The sequence below is a fragment of the Leptonotus elevatus genome, chromosome 7, assembly GCF_054856555.1.
Source record: "Leptonotus elevatus isolate MCC_2025b chromosome 7, RoL_Lele_1.0, whole genome shotgun sequence".
NCBI classification, from domain to species: domain Eukaryota; kingdom Metazoa; phylum Chordata; class Actinopteri; order Syngnathiformes; family Syngnathidae; genus Leptonotus; species Leptonotus elevatus.
The window spans coordinates 16,848,407-16,867,976 of record NC_141245.1 but is presented as its reverse complement, the minus strand read 5'-3'; the positions used below and the strand labels follow the sequence as shown (position 1 = coordinate 16,867,976).

The 19,570-nt window shown below is 39.9% G+C and overlaps 3 protein-coding genes across 11 annotated transcripts in view; 1 reads left to right on the top strand and 2 right to left on the bottom strand.

The window, feature by feature from the left end:
• The first annotated feature begins 228 nt into the window (after positions 1-228).
• cep57 (centrosomal protein 57) lies at positions 229-4,966 on the top strand. Of its 2 annotated transcripts, none has more exons than XM_086080696.1 (11): positions 229-422; positions 650-815; positions 957-1,145; positions 1,218-1,339; positions 1,400-1,528; positions 3,197-3,274; positions 3,371-3,469; positions 3,809-3,871; positions 3,949-4,184; positions 4,434-4,578; positions 4,696-4,966. In XM_086080696.1, exons 1-11 carry the CDS (start codon positions 372-374, stop codon positions 4,825-4,827), a joined length of 1,410 nt encoding a protein of 469 aa, XP_085936822.1. In that variant the 5' UTR covers positions 229-371; the 3' UTR covers positions 4,828-4,966. The 2 variants fall into 2 exon arrangements, with proteins under 2 accessions (XP_085936822.1, XP_085936821.1); XM_086080695.1 differs by having other exon boundaries at positions 647-815.
• Positions 4,967-5,749: 783 nt separating this feature from the next.
• On the bottom strand, positions 5,750-9,009 carry LOC147171277 (uncharacterized). The gene is made up of 3 exons (XM_086081256.1): positions 8,434-9,009; positions 6,981-7,206; positions 5,750-5,955 (listed from the first exon to the last, which is right to left on the bottom strand). Exons 1-3 carry the CDS (start codon positions 8,771-8,773, stop codon positions 5,829-5,831), a joined length of 693 nt encoding a protein of 230 aa, XP_085937382.1. The 5' UTR covers positions 8,774-9,009; the 3' UTR covers positions 5,750-5,828.
• A 1,227-nt stretch (positions 9,010-10,236) lies between these two features.
• Positions 10,237-19,570, bottom strand: part of dock10 (dedicator of cytokinesis 10) — a 66,330-nt gene continuing 56,996 nt past the window's right edge. For 3 of the 8 annotated variants that reach the window (XM_086079772.1, XM_086079773.1, XM_086079777.1), the window contains 16 exons: positions 19,281-19,418; positions 19,020-19,202; positions 18,832-18,942; positions 18,395-18,610; positions 17,104-17,161; positions 16,027-16,128; positions 15,489-15,595; positions 15,292-15,414; positions 14,422-14,535; positions 13,610-13,756; positions 13,332-13,542; positions 11,824-12,014; positions 11,626-11,726; positions 11,406-11,544; positions 11,210-11,282; positions 10,238-11,042 (listed from right to left, as the gene is read on the bottom strand). In XM_086079772.1, coding sequence (XP_085935898.1) covers positions 10,987-11,042; positions 11,210-11,282; positions 11,406-11,544; positions 11,626-11,726; positions 11,824-12,014; positions 13,332-13,542; positions 13,610-13,756; positions 14,422-14,535; positions 15,292-15,414; positions 15,489-15,595; positions 16,027-16,128; positions 17,104-17,161; positions 18,395-18,610; positions 18,832-18,942; positions 19,020-19,202; positions 19,281-19,418 — 2,070 coding nt within the window. In that variant the 3' untranslated portion in view covers positions 10,238-10,986. Of the gene's footprint in view, positions 11,043-11,209; positions 11,283-11,405; positions 11,545-11,625; positions 11,727-11,823; positions 12,015-13,331; positions 13,543-13,609; positions 13,757-14,421; positions 14,536-15,291; positions 15,415-15,488; positions 15,596-16,026; positions 16,129-17,103; positions 17,162-18,394; positions 18,611-18,831; positions 18,943-19,019; positions 19,203-19,280; positions 19,419-19,570 lie in introns of all 8 variants that reach the window. The other 5 variants (XM_086079776.1, XM_086079775.1, XM_086079780.1 and 2 more) reach the window with 4 other exon arrangements.

The window sequence follows — 19,570 nt, the reverse complement described above, 5'->3', positions numbered from 1 at the left end:
TTCCTTCGTTATTCTCATGGGTATTGTAGTTCTCTTTTCAAGTACAGTCTTTTTGGAATTCAGAATATCCGTTGTTAAAAAACTACACTTCCTGTAAACTAGATATGTGCGTTTGATTTGTCGACATCAATAAACCGTTGTAACGACAATGGAAACGTATGTTTAGCTGCGCTTAGCACCGCATCTCGCGGCGTTCCCCTATGCATAATTCACTCATACCCTTTTTGAAACCACGGGTTGAAAGAATTGGCTTTTTGTTTTTGCTCCACACAAGATAAGTTAGCATCAGGAACAGCTTTTCGTGATTTTTCCTCCCCTAATGCCACCGATTGCTTTGTGACTTTTATTGCTTCTCCGAACGGGTGTGCTTCATGGAGACTGCGTCAAAAACATCCGCTGTTGCTGGAGAGTCCACGCGTGAGGTAGCTTTTCTAAATGTGGTCTTTTCAACTCTTTAAAATGACCAAAAGTCATTATCGTGCTCGTTGTTGACGTTTTTATCGCTCCGAGCGGATATTGTAGTGATTTTTTAATATTATCTTCAGTTCGTTGTTGCAGTGCTTCGATTATGACGATGCAAATGTGTTGTGTAACTTTATCCTTGATACTCAATATCAATACCGATCTGATATGAATATAATTGCAGCAGGACTTGCATCCACTTCCTAATAAAGCTGCGGGTGACTGCCTGTCATTGCCGTCCTTTATGGAATACCCCGCACCCCGGCCATGCATCATCAACCCACCATGTGACTCTCATGTCACCTATCGACCTTCATCACCCAGCAAAGGTTATCCTGAAACCAGCAGTGCAGGTTATTTCGCATTTTTATAAGCAGAATTTCTACATCACTACATTGCCGCACCGCAGTGTTTTTTCAGAGCTCCATGGTTACTGCAACATGATGCCACACTGCTTCGACATCTGCTCTCCCCACCCTCCCTTGCGTCTGCAGCCATCCTGTCGGCATTGAGGCATCTCCAGGAGAAGATCAGGAGGCTGGAGCTGGAGAACAGACGCGGCGAGCTTGGCGGCCGCGCCGTAAGGAGAGACACGCCACGTCCACATGGCGCGAGGGTGAGGACCTCAACTAGCCAGACGGATGTGGTGAGGGTGACGGATAATCCGTCCAGCTGCAACCAAGGTGAGAGTGATCAGGACACCCTGAGGCACTTCAAAGCGATATTATTCACCGCGTCGTTCTACTGTCGTGCAGCGCTCGTCACCCAACTGGCGGCTGCAGAAACTCGCTGTCTGAACCTGGAGCGTCAGCTGGATCATATGAGGAAGATGTTGCACAACGCAAAGGGGGAGAAGAAGAGCCTTCTCAAGCAGCAGGTTAGTAACAGCAATTGCATTCCTGGTTCAAGTTATAAACTTTGTGTTTTTTGCGTCCAGGTGAGCATAGGGGCGTCGAGGTCCACGCACGAACAAGCCAGCGCGGGGTCCGAGCGCGTCCAGCTGCAGAAAATGCTGCGACTGGAGCAGGAATATCTCAGACTCACACGCACTCAGGCCCAAGCTGAGGTATGAAGGAAAGAACGTTTTTACAAGCAAGTACTGACGCTTGGAAAATAAGATAGTACTCCATCCCTGGTTACTTGTCACAGTACACCTGCACAATCTAATGAGATCCAATAATAATAATAATAATTTGATCTAAATTCTGCCATAATCTGCATAAAAACAATGTTTTTATTTCTCCAGCTTGAACATGAACTAATTTGCTGCCCAAAACGTAAACGTGTCCCAACGACGTATTTATACGTTTTGTATGTTTTTTTATATGCTTTGATGCAGCCTCTCAACGGCAAAGAACGGTTGAAGAAATTGTAGTTATTACGCAAACGGCCAGCAGGTGGCAGCAAAGCATAGGAAATGAACCAGGACCATGTTGAAAAAACCCTCAATTACTCAGAATTCTAAATAGATTTGTGAATAATGATGAAACTTAGCTATATTCTAATGCTAATTGCTGCAAAACGGAAACAGATAGAAATACACTTTTTTTCCTGGTGAAAGAAGAGACTTTAATCTTTCTTTTGGTAGGTTTCATGTTTCTGTAGCAATATAACACAATATTCTGTGGGCCTTGCAAAATCAGTCAAAATCCAGTAAAACAGCCGGGAGTGAAGGGGGTTGCTTCAGTGTTAGTTTCTGGCAAGGAGTGAATGAGTTAACACTATGCTTACAGAAATTTTTTATTTTTTATTTGTATTTATTTTTTTAAATAAAAATGGTACCCAATAACTGTTGAATGTTTAACAACTATCAGTTTTTAAATTTCATATGCTAACATGAAAAAATTCATTAAGTCCAACTACATAGAACCTGAGAGAGCCCACATACCACTTGTGGCAGAGGCGTATATAGAGAGAGTTTGGCCAACTCACAGTGCGACTGGTCAACTGCTGGTCACATGACATATGGACGCCATCTTGTTACCCCGCTGAAGCCGAGTTGGCCAAACTCTCTCTCTATACGGCTCTGACTTGTGGTACTAGTTCCACACTTTTAATCATTGCCCTTTTGTGAACAGTAGGTCAAAAGAGATTCTTTATGACACCCAATTAAAATTTTAAAACGGTCACATTTATTTTTAAATTAATGCTTATGAGTTGTTGTTGTTGTTTTTTTATTACATATTGCTACATTTTCTTTCCTGCTCACTCGTTGCCATTTGTTGCTAGGCAGAATTCGTCTGTGTCAAAAAGGCAAACCCTTAAAAAATGTAAAAACAAACAAACTGCACTACAAGTATAAAAATTGTGATGTTATTTTTTAAACACCTTTAAAACCCTTTAAAATTGATGTTTTTATTCATTTTTTAAAAAACATTTTTTATGATTATATATATATATTTTTTTTACATTTACAAAATGTTACCTATTTTGTATTCATTTTTTCCCATTTAGCATTTAATTGTTGTTGTATATACAGGGTGCTTTAGTTTGTCATGCTTGATTTGTTGTACCTCTTCATAATATGCTGCTTAACCAAGAGCGATTGTTATCACAATGACCATGAAGAGCTATTCTAATCTAATCTATGCTATACAGCAAATAACATATCTGTAATATTTATTATTAATACTGATTCTAAAAAAAAAATAAAAAATAAGGTATTGGGACGGTGGGGAAGTTTCATGTTATCCAAACAACACACTCCAGTCCAAGTATTCTGACATGATTTCAGGTGAAGATTCACGAGCTGGAGTTGAAACTGCAGGAAGAAGAGCACCAGAGGAAGTTGGTCCAGGATAAAGCAAACCAGGTACACCAGTTGGCAAAATAGTCAAGGCGACTCTTAACATGAGCGGCGACTCGCTCACCTGCAGAGGCTTCATCACGCTTGTCATCCATTCCTCAGCTGCAGTCAGGTTTGGAGGTCAACAGGATCCTGCTGCAGTCGGCCTCGCAGCCGCGATGGACCAGCACGCATCCGAAAGAGAAGAAGGGAATTTTAAAGGTATGCTGGACATGAGAAGTATATGTCCAATATGGATTTTTTTGTCTCTGTTTTTGCTAATTCTGATACTTGGCATGCAAAAAAAAAAAAAAAAACAGTGAATAATGTATTCATTATAAAAAAAAATATATATATATATATCTAAAAAAAAAAAAAATTTTTTTTAAATAATGAATAAATTAACTTTTTTGTTACTTTTAACACTTACAACAATAAAGGTATGAATTACTGTACAGGTAGAACATCAAGTCATATTTGCATTTTTGAACCTTTTCAGAAAACTAGCTTGATGACTAACCTTCATCATGTTATTTTGTGTTTATTTATTTTTTTAATAAGACCTCCCACTGGGAACCCCACTACAGACTGAACCTCAGCGATGTACCTTTTGTGGCCGGAACGGTACGTAACGAGCCCCAATGAGTCCTCGTCCCGTCCACTCGCTGTCCCCCTTTTAACATCGCCTTCATTGGTCGCAGTCCGTCGGCGGCAGTCACTCGGTCCGAGCCAACGTGCAGGCCGTTTTGTCCCTCCTGAAGCGCCACCAGCCTCAGCTGTGCAACAGCCGCGTCCTCGCCAGAAACGGCTACGGCGTCCGCCCAAGCGGGACACACCGCCACCATTCGGACGCTTCCTCCGGCTCCGCCTCCTCCACCAGCGGCGAGCTGGCGGAGCTCATGCTGGCGCTTCAGGAGGAGCTCAGGGTGATGAGCTTGTGAGCACATTTATTGAAATGATTTATTTTGATTTGAAATAATTAAAAAAAAAAATTTTTTTGCTGCTGGCATTAGAAATATACAGCATTTTTAAACATAGTAAAACTATAAACTACCAGGTTTTTATGAATTAAAAAAAGTGAGACCATGATAAATAATTTCAAATGAGATGATGTAATGGCACAAAACCTGGCATTTGAACAGGACGACTTTTTATATCTGGATTTTTTTATGTTTCGTTGTTTCAGAGAGCAAGACGGGCTGATGCGTGAGCTGGACCGAAGTGTTTCTCTGCAGGAAAGAAAGCAACTGGAGCGCGAGCAGGAGACCTTGCTCCTCAAAATGGAACGCAAAGGAGAGCAGATTAGTAAACTCTACAAGCACAAAATTCAGGTGGGCACACCTAATCACACTCACGACACCGTCGTCCTCGCATGCTCCTTTATTTATTGACATGGATGTTTTTTTGTTGTTGTTTTTTTTTTTTTCATTTACATGTGCTGTCAACAGATGAAGAAATTAAAAAAGGAAGCATGCAGGAAGAATCCACCCAGAGTGAGCATAGTCAAACCAGGAGAGAAAAGCAAGCGCAATCTCACGCTGCTCAGGGACATGAAAGCCTTACAGACGTCTTTAAGATAGATAAATACTTTATTCGTCGCGACCAGGAAGTACTCGCAACCCACTGGACCCCAAATCCCTTTTGAAGTGTATATTAACTACATTCTTTATTGTCACTTTGGCTCACTGTTTGCTACCAGCACAAGAAAGTGGATTTAAAAAAAAAGTCTACACACCCCTGTTTATGACAGCCCTGCCGTTTAAACAGGGGTGTGTAGACTTTTTATATCCATTGGGGCACTTACCTCAACTTGTATCCAATAACTGCACATAAAGTCTCGCTTGTGTTGTAAAATATTTCCTTGTGTTGCTTGATGTCTTTTTATAAAAAAAAAAAAACATTTTTAGAAACTACAGAAATGATTTTATATATATTTACTTGACTGTATCTTAAATAAAGTGACATTCGTGGCTTGGCATTGTTTACTATTTTAGTATTACGGTATATATTAGGGTCAAGTACATCGAAATAAATTAGAATAGTGAAAATGGATTTCATAGTTCAAAAAGCAAAACTTACACAGATTCATGCATTGGAAAATAATTTCCAAAAGGCCAATTATTACCTAAATCCTATATTACAAAATCATATTTGCTTTTAACTGTGAGTTAGTCCTCAAAATTGTTTAAAAAAACAACAACCAAAATACTTTTTTTTAAACGACTGAAATAGATCAGATTCTAAATTTGAGATGCATGCAACATCCATATATATTAACCTGATGCGGTTTCTGTTGCGTTTGTGTTTTAAATACCTAATGAGGAAACCCAAGCAACACTATATTGTGGATCAATGGATAGTATCCACAACGAGGTCACATGTGGGCCCTGCTTCAAGAGAAAAGTGAATGAATAATACATTAGTCATTGACCTAAAGTGCCTGTAATTAAAAAAAGAAAAAAAAAAGTCACCTGCAGGGTCTCAAAATACTTAACCACAGGACATGTGATCATGTGTCTCATTGTCAGTGTGTAACTGGGTAACTTCAAAGTCTTCCTGCAAGTGGGCACTTTTGCTTCTCTCACGACTCCGTGTCAGTGATGGGGGCCAGCTCGGTGGTTGTGGGCTCCTGAGGCTTGGACAGGACTGGTTTGCTGGTGTAGATGTCATCCACCGGTAGAAGGAATGTGACTGTTTTCACTTTGGCTCTGAGGAGGACAAAGAAGTGAAGAAGAGACCGGAAACTCAGCGGACACTTCATTAGGTACACTAGTACTATCCCAAGTTATCAGAGAATAATCAAAACAAAGCCCCATTCAAACATGTTTTATCATACAAACTGATCATGTAAATAATAAAAAAAAGAAAATCTAGCACAGGCTCATTGAATACCGTGGCTTAATTTTGCGATTTTAATCGCTATGTTTAGCAACTTTTCTGACCTCTCCACTACTTTTGAAATTAGTGGAATCGTTTTCATTTTCACTATTTTGTGTATAACAATAAATTAGGCAATTGGAGGGTGATAAGTCAATTGCATTTCTATTTCTCAGATTTGTAATTAATTTTTTTGTACAGTTTTCATCGTATTTTAAAGACGTAAATTTTGTTCAACGTGTAGTTTATTTTTTAGAATAAATGTACTACTTTTGGCCACTAGATGGCGGTACACTATTGTATTGCACTATTTATATTTGAAAGAAGAGTGAAAATAGGGAGTGTTTCAAGCTCAACCCAGTTTTTGTTTTTGAGTAATTCATTTTTATGTAACCTCCATATTTATTTGGGCATAATTATTAAATAATATTATGAGATGATATATTTGTGAGTTTGGCAGCGGGGGTGATTTATTTACTGTAAACACATGGAGGGATCCGTTCACTGATCTAACTAAATAACCAATAAACAATATTGCCCAGCTCTCTCTCAATATGTTTTAATGTGTTTGTTTGTAAATCGTGTGCGCTTGAAAAAGCAAGTGCCCTAAATGTTATAAAACTGGCCTGGGATGTAACTCTATATTGCATATTTTACTTATCCGGAAGGTAGATTTATCAAGAAGTTGGAAACATTTGACCCAAGGTAATAAACAATAACGTCGTCCTGCAACCCCATTTTGTCCCACCAGGCATCATCCTTGCTATGATCTGGAGCGTTTTGGATTCAGCTCCTTATATCAGGACTACCTAATGAAGTGTCCAACGAGTCTAATAACACACGTTGGCTTGTTTACCTGGTCTTATGCACGTATTTCTGAAGGGAGGTTCTGTTGCCTGCTGAGGCTACGTCACTGGTGGCAGAGTAATTAGGGTTGCCGTTCCTTCCCTGGTCCTCTTCCTGTAGACGCGCCCATCCAAAGTGGCTCAGTCGCCCCCACGGGTCTGCTACACCCTCGGTCCGTGTCACCACAGATGGGCTGGAGTTCATGGAGTACCTTCGCACTGTCATGCCAATATTGTCTGGGGCAAAACAACATTACACGTCAGAGTAACAAGAGAGTGAGAGACAGACAGACAGAGTCTAGATGGATAGATAGATGTTGATACAGTAGATGGTTGGATAAATGCGCCCTATGAATTGTTGGGTCAAAAATAAACAGATTTGAAACGGAAACTGAATTTGAAATTTCTACCCTGCCGATTTTAATAACACCTTACAAATAAATCATGTTTTATGAAAGTCTAGTTTCATAAAGTATAGACATTATGAAACAACTACAGTGTAGGCCTAATTTAAATACAGTAACCCAATTACTTCAGTCAAAAAGCGAATGACCCCCACTTGGGTCTAATTGATCTACTAAATGGTGGTCGATCTCTTTTTGACCCAGTAATTGGGTTAAAATTAATCTCAACGGTTGTTTTTTTTCTTAACACAAACTGTTTTTAGGATGTAGATATCGAGGGATCACTCTAAATATGGGTTGAAAAGTGCCAGATGCAACTTTTTGGGTTATCAATTTGACCAAACAGTTGGGTCAAACCCATAAAACAAATCAATTTGTTTAAATTGGGTAATTTGGGTCAAATGAATAACCCATAAAACAACTTAATTCATTTAAATTCCTTTTGACCCAACTTTTTGGGTTATTCATTTAACCCAATGGATTCCTTTTTTACCCAAATTGGTTTATATTTTTACCCAACTGTTTTTAGGATGTAGATATACAGTAGGCGAATCAGTCTAAAAACAGTTGGGCCAAAAATAACCCAAAATGACTCAAAAAGGGACAGATCAGGCAAATTAAATTATTCTTATTTATTTTGACCCAAACTCTTGGGTCAAATGAATAACCCAATTTTTTTTGGGTCAAACGAATAACCCATAAAACAACCCAATTTGTTTAAATTCCTTTTGACCCAACTCTTTGAGTTAAATGAACATCCTAAAAAGGTGGGTTGGTCCCTTTTTGACCCAATTTATTTTTTACACTGTTTAGGATGTAGATATAGGTTGATCACCTTAACAACAGTTGAGTCAAAAACAACCCAATGTGGATAGTCAAATGAAGAACTCTTAACACAACTAAATTTTATCAAATACATTTTCACCTCAAAATTTTGGGCTGAATGAAACACCCAAAAAGTTGGGTTGGTTACCTTTTGACCCATTTGTGTAATTTTTTGACCTAATTGTTTTTAGAGTGATAGGTTAGGATGACAGTCAAAAGACTGCAAGATGGCTACCTTGATATTCCTTAAATTGTCCCTTTAGAATGGGAGCAGATGCATTCCTCCTGAGATTCCCATATGGGTTTTCATGCTCTTCCTCAACAAATGCTTCCCGTGTCTGCTCCAGATCTTGGTCCACGTCCTGTTGATGGTCCCCGTCCTTCGGCAGCGCTCGGTTCTGGTCCTCCAGCTTCCTGATTTCTTCCCGCATCTCCATGATGACCCGGGCCAGGCTGCGGGTTCCCTCCATGGCTCCGCTGCTCCGCTGCCAGAACCAAGGCTTCCCAAAGAGCGCGGGGGGTTGTTGTTGCGGGTCGTGCGCAAGGAGCTCATGGTGCTGGCTGGCCTTTAACATGCTGCCGGTCCCTGGGTCGCATGCGTACAATCTCAGTGCGGATCTTGGTTGTGACTACATGGTGTCGCCGCCTATACAGCTGATCTGTCTGCGGGGAACAGATCTGCCAGTCGCCCTCGGGGAGGATGTTTTATTCATCAGCATAGTTTCTAGTTTCTGGAAAACTACGCAGGGGTCCTTGCGTGGCACGTGGAGACTTGAATCCAATTTGTGGTTCTGAATGCAACATCGGGGGAAACGGCTTTCTCTTCATTTATAATCTACTCTAATGTGCCCGCAAGGCTAATTACGCCACTCAATGGTAACAAAGTAACAGTGGTATGTTCTCAATCTTTAAAACTCATGTGTCAAGAGCGCTTTTAATCAATGTAAAAGTGAGTGTGTTCCGTTAGCCAGTCAATGGCATTTCACACTATATGCTCGAATTAAGCTAGTTGGACTGTTAGATTCAATCGAATTCCCGATTCATGCTGTATTGGCTTCACTACCAATAAACAAATAAACAAATACATAAATAACTAAATACATGTCTTAATCTATGTGGCCCAGTGCCAAGTACCGGTCTGGTGATTGGGCATCACTGCCGTATAGCATTACCTGTGTTGAATGCTGCTGGCTCAAAGCAACCTGAGCCATCCACAGTCCGCGGCGCACATAAGCTTGGCGCGAAAAAGGACTGAGAGAAACACAAATCGGCCTACTGGTTGCGCGCACGACCTTGATGATGACTATGGTGGTGATGAAGGCCAGCGTTGAGGGGCTACAAGTGACGCAGTTAGGTGCGGAATAGGCGTCAGGCCAAGTGACAAGATGAAAATGTGTCCATAAAGTGGGATTGCGGTATGACATATTGACATAAAAAATTAACGAGGCCCTCTGCTCTGCTATGACCTGCAAAAAATTGACATCAGATCACTTGGATGCAACTCACTACTTCACTCTATTCATGCCAAAATACTGTATGTCACTTCCCTTTCAGTGAAAGTTTCCCGTGCCGTTCAGTCTCACCATTTGGATCACATCAAAACAAAACCAAAACCAAAACCTGGAGAAAACCAACAAAAATACAGGTAGAGAACTGAGATTTGAACCCGGAACCTCTCAACTGTGAGTCAGACGTGCAAATCATTACTCTGCTTTGCTGCCATAATGTGATATCATGTAATGTTGTTAAAGCAATACTTACTGTATAAAACACTAGTGGGGAAAAGGATCACTACATACCACATCACTCGACGCTCTGACCTCTTAGCGTGCAACAATTTACATGAATTGAAGACTAAATTGCCAAAAAGTGTGAATTTAAGTTTTTTTTTTTATAATTATTCTTTTTTTACAGTTTTTGCTCTGCAAATGACTGGCGACCAGGTTGCTTACAGAAAATGGATGCAAGCTAGAATGAGCCCACTCTAAAACAAGTACAACTCAGTAAACACTCAATGATGACTTTTCAACATTAACAAAATTTTATTTAAATGTTATACATAAAACTTTAGTTTTGATCTTTTTTTGTGAAGTCAGCTAAACAAATATTTATATGTATATTTTATTTAAAAAAAGGGAACATTTCAAATGTTTTAAATATTAATATTTCTTATATACAATTCAAAACAGTAAATAATAACAGTAACAATGCATTTAAAAATGTTACAAAACATAACTCTTTGTTTTCTTTTTCTTTTTTTTTAATCGGTTCCGCTTGAAAATGGGCGCGCTGATATTTGGGGAAATGTTAGCTAGGGTACAAATTAGCACTGTGGAGTTGCTTTACATTCGAAAACCGAGCTGAGGTGCATTCAGCTTGAGAAAATAACACATTCAGTTTTTTCGCAATAGCTTATTGGTTTTTTTTTTTAATAGGGGGACAAATTTCCTTCCTAAAATATTAAGAATACAACGCAAGGAGAAGCTGAACGCACCTCCAGCTCGGTAAGGTCACTGAATCTAAAGGGCAAGGCTGTGGAGAGAAGGCGCATCTGTATGTGTGTTTAAGAAACTTTTTTTTTTTTTTTTGCTTACCAGTTATTCACGGCTGCCTCTCTAGAACCAAAAATAAACAGAACCTACCGGTGCATCAGCTAATGCCACGTTCAACAACAGGACAACAGACTAGCACGAGCACAGTCTACACATTTCTTCTTCCCTTGTCTTCTTTTTCTTCTTCTACTATCACAAACAGGCAAAAGAGTCCAACCGGGAGCATCGACTTCCCGTCAGCCGTTTAGAAGCCGCTGTGGCGCTCCGTTCCTGGCTGCCTTGAATGAGGAATCTGGACACAAAGAATATGAACATGGAAGAATGGGAACGATGGATTGACTTGTGTTTTGCCACCTAAAGTAAAGCTCCAAGTTGTGGGATGAAGTTCCTAACACACTTTTGAGATGCCAAGGAATGGTCATGGTGCGAAAATGAGTGAAAATGAGAGTAATGACATACCAGTCTTAGACAGATTGGAAAGTGAGCTGTTAGAGAGAGAAGTGGCGCTGGAGGCGAGAACACGTTTTTGCAGCTGAAAGTTGGGAAAAAAAAAGGAAGTACAAGGACAGCAATAGTAACAATAATGTCCAATGACATGGGAGATGAGAACAATGGATGCTATGTGGGCAATGGCCGCACGCTTCAAAGCAATAACCTGCTCGTTCATGATGGCGCAGAGTTCGCTCAGCATGTCCCTGTAGTGAGCTCTCATCTCCTCCTGGTACTCCAGCTGGTCCTCCTTGATCAGACGCTCGTTCACATCCAATGCCTGCCCGCATGCTTCTGCAAACTGCCTGCAGGCAAGAACAAAAAAACAACAACTCACATTTTAGCTTTGATCCCTGAGGGCGTCGGGCATTGCTAAAACGTCCTACCTGAAGATCTCCTTCAGTAGCTTAACCTGGTTGTCTGGATACTTCTTGGCATTCTTCTCCTCTAAAAAGGCCCTTGCATAAGCCATCGGGCCTGCATTGACCTGGATAAAAATTTAAAAAAAAGTCATGTGAGGCCAGAGACAAAACATCAAATTCTGCAAACGTGCGTGTGCTTTTGGATAGCAGAAGAAGACGCACCTTGGCGCTGACGCTACCCTGCAGTTTGAGCTGCAGTCGGATCATGTCCACCTCATCCATGTTGCACAGCTGGTTGAGCTCGGACACTTTACGGGACATCTCGTCAATGGCCACTTCGATAGGGTTCATCTCCGTACTCTGCTGCTCCACCACCTGGATGCGCTTTTTGAGGTACGGGAAGCTGGAGCTTGCTGAGGAAAGGCAGAGGAAAGTGTTGCAGATGATGCTTCAGCATGCGACATGCTTTTTGCTCGCAGCATACTGAATTCCAATACGGGAACTGCTGGTTAACATACTAATATTTTCTGATAGTTGTCAGTTGTATACAGTGCAGTTCTACACCACCACACGGAGCATAAAAACAAGTATGCTTTAATTATTGGTTGATGCGTTGGTTACTTGGTTGGGCAGTTAGTCGGTTACTTGGTCATTTAGTTAAGGTCAATTGGTTGGTTGGTTATCTGGCTGAAAAATATATTTGTTAGTTGATTTAATAGTTGTGAAATCAGTTGGATAGTTGACTTGATTGGTTGTCCAGTTGCTTGTTGAGTTAGTTAGTTAGTTAGTAGGCTTTATATTAAATGGTTAGTTGATTACCTGGGTGGACAGTTAGTTAGTAGACTTTACGTTAAATGATAGGTTGGTTACTTTGGTGGACAGTAATTAAAGGTTAGTTGATTGGTTGTTTAGTTAGTTATTTAATTTTCTATCTAATTTGAATCATGGTTCAGAAAATGGATGGCTAGATGTTTAGTAGTTAGTTAGTACAACTAACTAACTAGGTTAGTCAGTCAGCACTACTACTACTACTAGTATTAGTTAGTAGGTTTTACATTAAATGGTGGGTTGGTAACTTGTATGGTTTAGTTGGATGGTTGTTTGGGATTAGGTGAGTGATTGATACATTTTCAACATTGTTTGTTAGTTAGTTAATTAGCTATCTAGTTATCTATCTAGCTAGCTGGTAGGCAAATTCGTTGTTGATTTGAATGATTGGCTGATTTTTTGTTAGTTGGTAAGTCAGTTGCATAGTTAAGCTGATTAGTTTGATGATTGAATTATTGGTTAGTTGGTCAATTAGTGGGCTGGTACTTTGGTTAGTTAGTTGGTTAGTTAGTTAGTTAGTTAGTGGTGGTTAGTAAATTATTCATTTATAAAGAATACAAAAAATACAGCTGTCTTATTTTTGGTAGAGGGTTGTTGGGTGTAGGAGTCAAAGAGTAATCTGTGCGGACCAAGGAACTGAATCTTGGTGTTATAGTCTGCCTGCATCGGGGCCAAGTGGAATAGTGACGCACCAGACCCAGTTGATGCTAAAAAGCTGTTTGTGTGGCTCATTAGCGCCTCCTATAGGTAGCACATCTTGATATTTTTTCAATAAAACCTGTTTTGTTTAGAAATGTTTGGCATCATTATCTTTATTTGAAGAAATGATTGTATTAGATTATATTCTGGGTACCTAATCTTGTGGCCTGGAAGTGTATGTAGCAAATAAATCAACTGCTCACTAGTTAAAATGGTGCGCCTCTTGCACTGCTCCTCCACGTCGCCATGCTTTTTCCCAGAGAGTGTGAACGGCGTCTCGAACACAAAACGGTTGATATTGTGATGCCTCTCAAAATCCGTCCTTTTGTCCTGCTGTTCCTTCTCGTCGAAGTAAGGCAGCACGTACGTCACCTGAATGTACGCAAACTTTGGGTCCAGGTCTTTGGGATTGACCTAAGAGAAGGAGAAAACGGGCTGATGAAGCACTTTGTTGCCTTCGATAAATAATGACATCACTGACCTTATTAGAATCCTGGATCATTTTGACATTATCAGCACCAAATTTGTCGGAGTAGAGTTTAAGCAACCTCTGAGAGATCTCAGACAAACCGGTCAGCTTTGGCTCCTTGTAGATGAACTCTTTGCTCTCCTCCTCCTCAAAGAAACCCTACGAGGACACACAGCACAATACTTTTCATTATATTGTTACATGTACAGCACACAACAGTTTTGATGTTGTGTTACAGTCAGGATAACACAGTATTAAATTCCAAAACTGGTTGAGGTTTATTTGCCATAACTTCCTGTCTGCTCTCGTTGTTGAGGAGGGATTAAAGGGAGTCAAATGGAGCACAGCAAGCTTCTGACAAACCTTCCGACAGGGTAAGTTTATAAAGAGTTAATAGTGGCAAACGGAGAGGAGGGGATCAAAGTTGTTAGCAAACAAACAAACAAACGCATTGCAAAACTTACCGCAATCTTGATATAGAATATAACGAAAATAAAAGGAAGAAAAGAGCAAACAGAGAAATTAAGGATACTAAACTGTTGCTGTATCAAATAATGTTGAGCACTTTGAGGCTCTTGAACCACCATCATCAAGTTGATAATAATGCAGCTAAGATGCAGCCTTCAAATTGAAGCTGATCTAGCAGATTCTTGACTTTCTTTCTGTTTTACATATTTTGTTGTGGTAGTAGCAGTATTTTCGTTTCAAAGCCGTTTTCACTTTATGGAAGCAAACCACCTCCTTTATTATTTAGGGGTTGCGGCTTGGATACTCGTCGAATTCAACACATTTAGTTGATGGCACTCACAGCAATAATCCCTCACCTGTCCATAGAAAGCAACTCGGTAGTAACGTCCGAATAGTCGTTTCTCCGAGTTCACGACCTCCGTCACTTTCAGGTAAGACCGATGGATGTCGTAGTACAGCTCTGATAGCCTCTGTGGAGACAAACACACACTTTAAAGCTATCACAGTAGCTCTCAAACCTTTTACACGTCCTCCTAAAAAAAAATACTTAGTACATCATGGCTAACATTGCAATACATAAAAAAGGCAAAGGCTTTTTTCCTAAATAGTACATTTAATTAACATCCAATCCAATTAAAATGTATTTTAAATAGGTTAAAAATTGGACCTACTTTGTGTATTAAATTTCCAAAAACTAACAGTTCCCAATGAAACATGCAACTTTATTTTACTTAAAAATGTAATTCAACTGAACTTTATTGAACAAATGAATTGCACTGAAAAAAAAATCTATTTTAACATTCTCCACAGTTCAGTGTTCTTACAAGTTAACACAAATGAATAAAATAACATCATAACATTGAAAAAGCATTTTCATAAATGAAAGAAAATAAAAATGAGTTGTTAAAAAAAAAACAGAACTTAAAACACTGCATTTTATGTTTACAAAATTAACTAAAGTTAAAAAAATTTTTTAAAACGTGCTACGTTTTCGTCTTTGTCAATTATTTTCAATTTATCTATCTATGCAGCCCTTTGAATTCTTGCAAACAAGCAATAACCCATACAAAAAACCTAATACTAAAACTAACAAACTAAATGAATTAAAACAAATAATTTAACTATAAAGAAAAATCCCAAACTATTATAACCCTACAGTTTTAACATTTATATCCGTGATTTTTTTTTGCATACCACTAAATGACTGCTATAGATCATTATCATACCTTAAAGTCTCTCCTCTTCTCAAAAACAACGATAACAGGTTTGTTGATATCGGCGATGAGCTCGTGCCTCTCCGACTTCCACAGGTAGTCCACGCACAGCTCCAGCTGCTCCACCAAGGTGTCCTACACATCACGGAGGTTCCCATTAAGACTCGACTGGCAGTCGTAGACGTAAGCAGCCTGGAGCGACCCCTGACCTCAGTATAAGGAGTGTCTTGTGTACCCGTGTCTTCCTTCATGGCTCCCTCTTCCTTCACGTTAGGGCTGATGCACATGAAGGCCGCCCAGCCCAGAGAAAACGATGCTGGGGTCGCGGCAATAACAAAAAGGACATTAGTGTGGGCCAATCACACGTGGCAGAAGCATACCATACAGGATTATAATATTTTACAACACAATTACTCTCTTTCCTCATTTAGAGTAGCAACGGGTGTGACATTTGACCTGTGTGACAAAACCCAGAAAAACATACAGTAATTGACAAGTATACCTGTCAATAGCAGTTTAGGCTAAAACACCACATCAATGCTAATTGTTAGCCTCTCTACAGTGTATTGCATTGTGTTAGCATTACAACGTAATCAGTGATTAATTGACGGCACAATTTGAAGAAAACGGTATTGGCTGTGCATCAGCATCCACCTGTTCAACACATCGCAACAATTCCTCCCATAATCCCTTGCTTCAGCATCACCAAGCCCTGACCCAAACATCCCCCCAGGCGCGCACACTCACTGTCTTGTTCTCGAGAGGTGGTTAGTAAGGAGCTACATTTAAAGACGGGACTTTCTTCAGGGGACACGTTGGATATCCGGGCCTTGTCTGCTCTCCAGTAGCCTGTTTGGTGGAACGGGGGGGAGGAGGGGGAGGAGTAGGAGGAAGGAGGTTTACACATTTGAATGTCCACAAGCAGATAGACAGCTTGTGTTCATCACATGCGTGCAGGGCATGCAAAACTATGCCAGACAAAAGGTTAAAAATGAAAAAGAATGCACACAGGGAAGAGGTGACATGCAATATGTTAGTCGATTCATTCTAGAGGAATTCAGCCGCAGGAATGATAAAACTTTATGAACAAGGGAGGCCCATCGTCATTCTCTGTGGTCCGACATCCAAAAGTGTTCAATGCAATCATAACCCGTGACCACGCCCCTTTCGGCAATGCTAAAGCTAAAATTGCACGACCTTGCAGTAACCATGTTTAGAGCCATTCTTCTGTCACGTGTGATGTTCTCACAACAATTCTGTTGTTCTTCCAGGGTTTTTGAGATAAGGCAATAATTAAAAACTTATAAATAATAGCATATTTATTGAGTCTTAGGTTAGTTCTGTCAGCATGTGTAAGTATTTTAGCTTTTTCATTTCCCTTCTCAGAGCTACTAAGGCAGTCAATACTAAACTTGTTCTATATGCTGAGAAGCTCACCTAAGACAATTTATACGGTCTCAAATTCTCAATTATTGCCTAAGATTATAGCCCGGAAGAATAACATAATTTTTGAAAGAATGTCCCACACGTAACGCAAGAATGGACCGTTAGCAAAGAGAGAGAGAGAGAAACGGTTGGTTGATCATGACTTCTAGGTTAGAAGTGACCATGTTTGAAAAGACTCAGACTAAGAGAAATGCCATATGAACAAAACTATTGAGACATGCATCCAAATTGATCAAAGCTAAACCTATTCAACTCCATATGTTCACTTCTTGTTGGATGTCCCAATACTTTTGTCCATATGATGTGCATGTGCAGAAGCATACATATGCAAACCATGCTGCAAGGGAGCTATTGCAGGAGGAGCGCGTGCGCACTCACCTCTCCTCTTAAGCGACTCGGCAATCAGAGCAGAGATGTGGATGTAGCACATGGCGGCCTATGGGGGGTGGGGGGGTAAAAAGATTCGCATTAAAATGTAATTTGAATCACTTCTATCCATCGAATTACAACCGATATCATAGCTGACTTTGGGTATCACCCCGGACTGGCCGCCTGCTAATCACGGGCACATACATATGAACAAACAGGCATTCACACTCACATTCACACCTGGGGACCATTTAAAAGCAGTGAAGTTTTGGGCTGAATAGGCCAGGACATTGTAGAGGATGTAAAAATGAAACACAAAAAGAAAAAAAGAAAGAAAAATGTAGGTGTTAAATATGTACTAGTAATAAAACAACTCATGGCTATTTTTAAATTTGCAATCATCATAATTTATTAATCATAAATAATAATAAAAAATGTGTGTATCAAATTATTATTCACAATAATTACATAAACACATATGTTGAAAAATAAAAAATAAAAACAAAAATAATTTTAAACAAACCAATTATTGGAATAAAACAGCAAAATTAATTTAAATCTTTTTAAAATAAAATGCGTCATACTTTTTTAATTGTAATATGTACAATTATTTTTTTTAACAATTAAACCAACTATTTTATACATTTAAATAAGTGAACTGGCATGTATATATATATATTTTTTAATCCTAGTAATATTATTTTATCCTATTATGTACAATAAATTGATTGACAAATTATTCGATGAAAGAATTGAATAAATATGAACATATTTGAAGTAACTAATTTTATTTGAAGTAGCTAATTTAATTTTCAACGAAACTGCTGTTTACATTTTACATAAACAAAACAACGTAAGCATATTTCCAATTGCATTATTTCTAATTGATTTAATACTCATTTGTTAACCAAATATGAATACAATAAAATATTCTGATTCACATACCGTTAATTTAACTATCTTTGCACAAGTAATTAACGATTTATTTAATTAATTAAATTGCTTATTTCACTGAAAAGATAAAATAACTAATTACATTTTCATTTAAAACCAATTTTTTTGGGGGGGGGGGGTGGGGGGTTGTAAATAAATGCTCAGGACTCTTGCTGGGAGGCCGGATTAAACAACAGAGTGGACCGTTTGTGGCCCCAGATACATACTTTGCCCACCACTGAATTTGATTCTTCCATCAACCTATGATGCAGGTTTTTGGAAAATGCCAGAGTATCCGGAACAACCCATGCACGAGAACACACAAACTCCACACAGGAGGGAAGCCCCAAAGACGCCTTCCAAGTACCTCGGAGAGATCCCCATTGCGGACGTGGACCTTGGCCATGCTCTCCAGCCAGGTGCGCCGCAGCTCGGGCGTGCTGGCGTACGAGTTGGCCAAACTGTACTGAAGGTCCACCAGCATCTCGGGATCCTTCTCGTGCTCCTTCATCTGCGCCGTGGCCATCAGCACCGTCCTGATCCGCTTGGTCAGGTCTTTGACCTCGGCCGGGAAGGGAGAATTCTGCAGAAGGAACAAAGGTGAGCCTTGATTTTATTTTTCAATAAAGAAGGATTCAGTGAAAGTGCAAGGTTAAGAACCACTGCACTACGGCCTGGACTCTTCCCCTTTCCAATTCCAAATGAAACAATTTTGATGAATTTCCCTCCACTACCACAGAATCTTTCGCAAATCACACTTTAAAAAAACGGCACTAGTTTACTGTTGGTTTTGAGCGGCTTCACCTTGAGTGGAGCATCTCCATTGGCAAAGTTGTTAACAATGGCCAGCGACTGCTGAAACCTCGAGCCTCCAATGCCAGCATCGGCTATCAACTGACTCACTGCCTTGATCACCTAAAATTGGTCAAGAAAAGACGATACATGTATTCACAAGTGCACTCCAGGTGAGAATACAAAAACAGCACGTTTACCTGAAGATGTGAGCGCACTATCGACTTTCCCTTGGTAAACTCAAAGTTCTTTCTCATGACGAAATAGAGCAGCGCCGCCGCCTCCGTCTGGGTGGAGCTGGAGCGATGGTTGCAGCATTTGAGGATCTCGTAGCACAGGCAGCCGCAGAGGTCCGCCTTGCCTTGGAAGAACGCACTGGGGAACTAACAAGAAGAGATTTTTTTTTTAATGTCACCTGTGGTGTGGTAGAGTGGATCAATGTATCAAGATCAATATGAGACCTTTTGTACGAAGAGCCTGAGTGCAGCAAAGATGTGGCGAAGGGTGGCGGTCGATTGGTTGATTTGAAAGAAGAGAAAGTAGGTGTCCAGCACCTTCTTCATCAGTGCGTTCTGTCCGTCATCCAACAGCAGCTGCTTCTGGAAGTCAAGGCAACAAGCATGGTTGCTTTTCCACTAGGGGGCGGCAGTGTATCATAGACTAACCTAAACAAGGTCATGTTTGGTGATCTGTGAAAACTGAAAGCACTAATAAATGGACTCTCAAAATTAAGGTATGAAGAAAAATAAAT

Coding starts and splice junctions, on each gene's coding strand:
- cep57 (XM_086080695.1), top strand. CDS start 372: ATGGAGACTGCGTCAAAAACATCCGCTGTTGCTGGAGAGTCCACGCGT. Junction 1,340..1,399: donor AGAGCCTTCTCAAGCAGCAG/GTTAGTAACAGC, acceptor TTTTGCGTCCAG/GTGAGCATAGGGGCGTCGAG. Junction 3,275..3,370: donor TCCAGGATAAAGCAAACCAG/GTACACCAGTTG, acceptor TCCATTCCTCAG/CTGCAGTCAGGTTTGGAGGT.
- LOC147171277 (XM_086081256.1), bottom strand. CDS start 8,773: ATGTTAAAGGCCAGCCAGCACCATGAGCTCCTTGCGCACGACCCGCAA. Junction 7,207..8,433: donor ACAATTTAAGGAATATCAAG/GTAGCCATCTTG, acceptor GTTTTGCCCCAG/ACAATATTGGCATGACAGTG. Junction 5,956..6,980: donor AAATACGTGCATAAGACCAG/GTAAACAAGCCA, acceptor TGTCCTCCTCAG/AGCCAAAGTGAAAACAGTCA.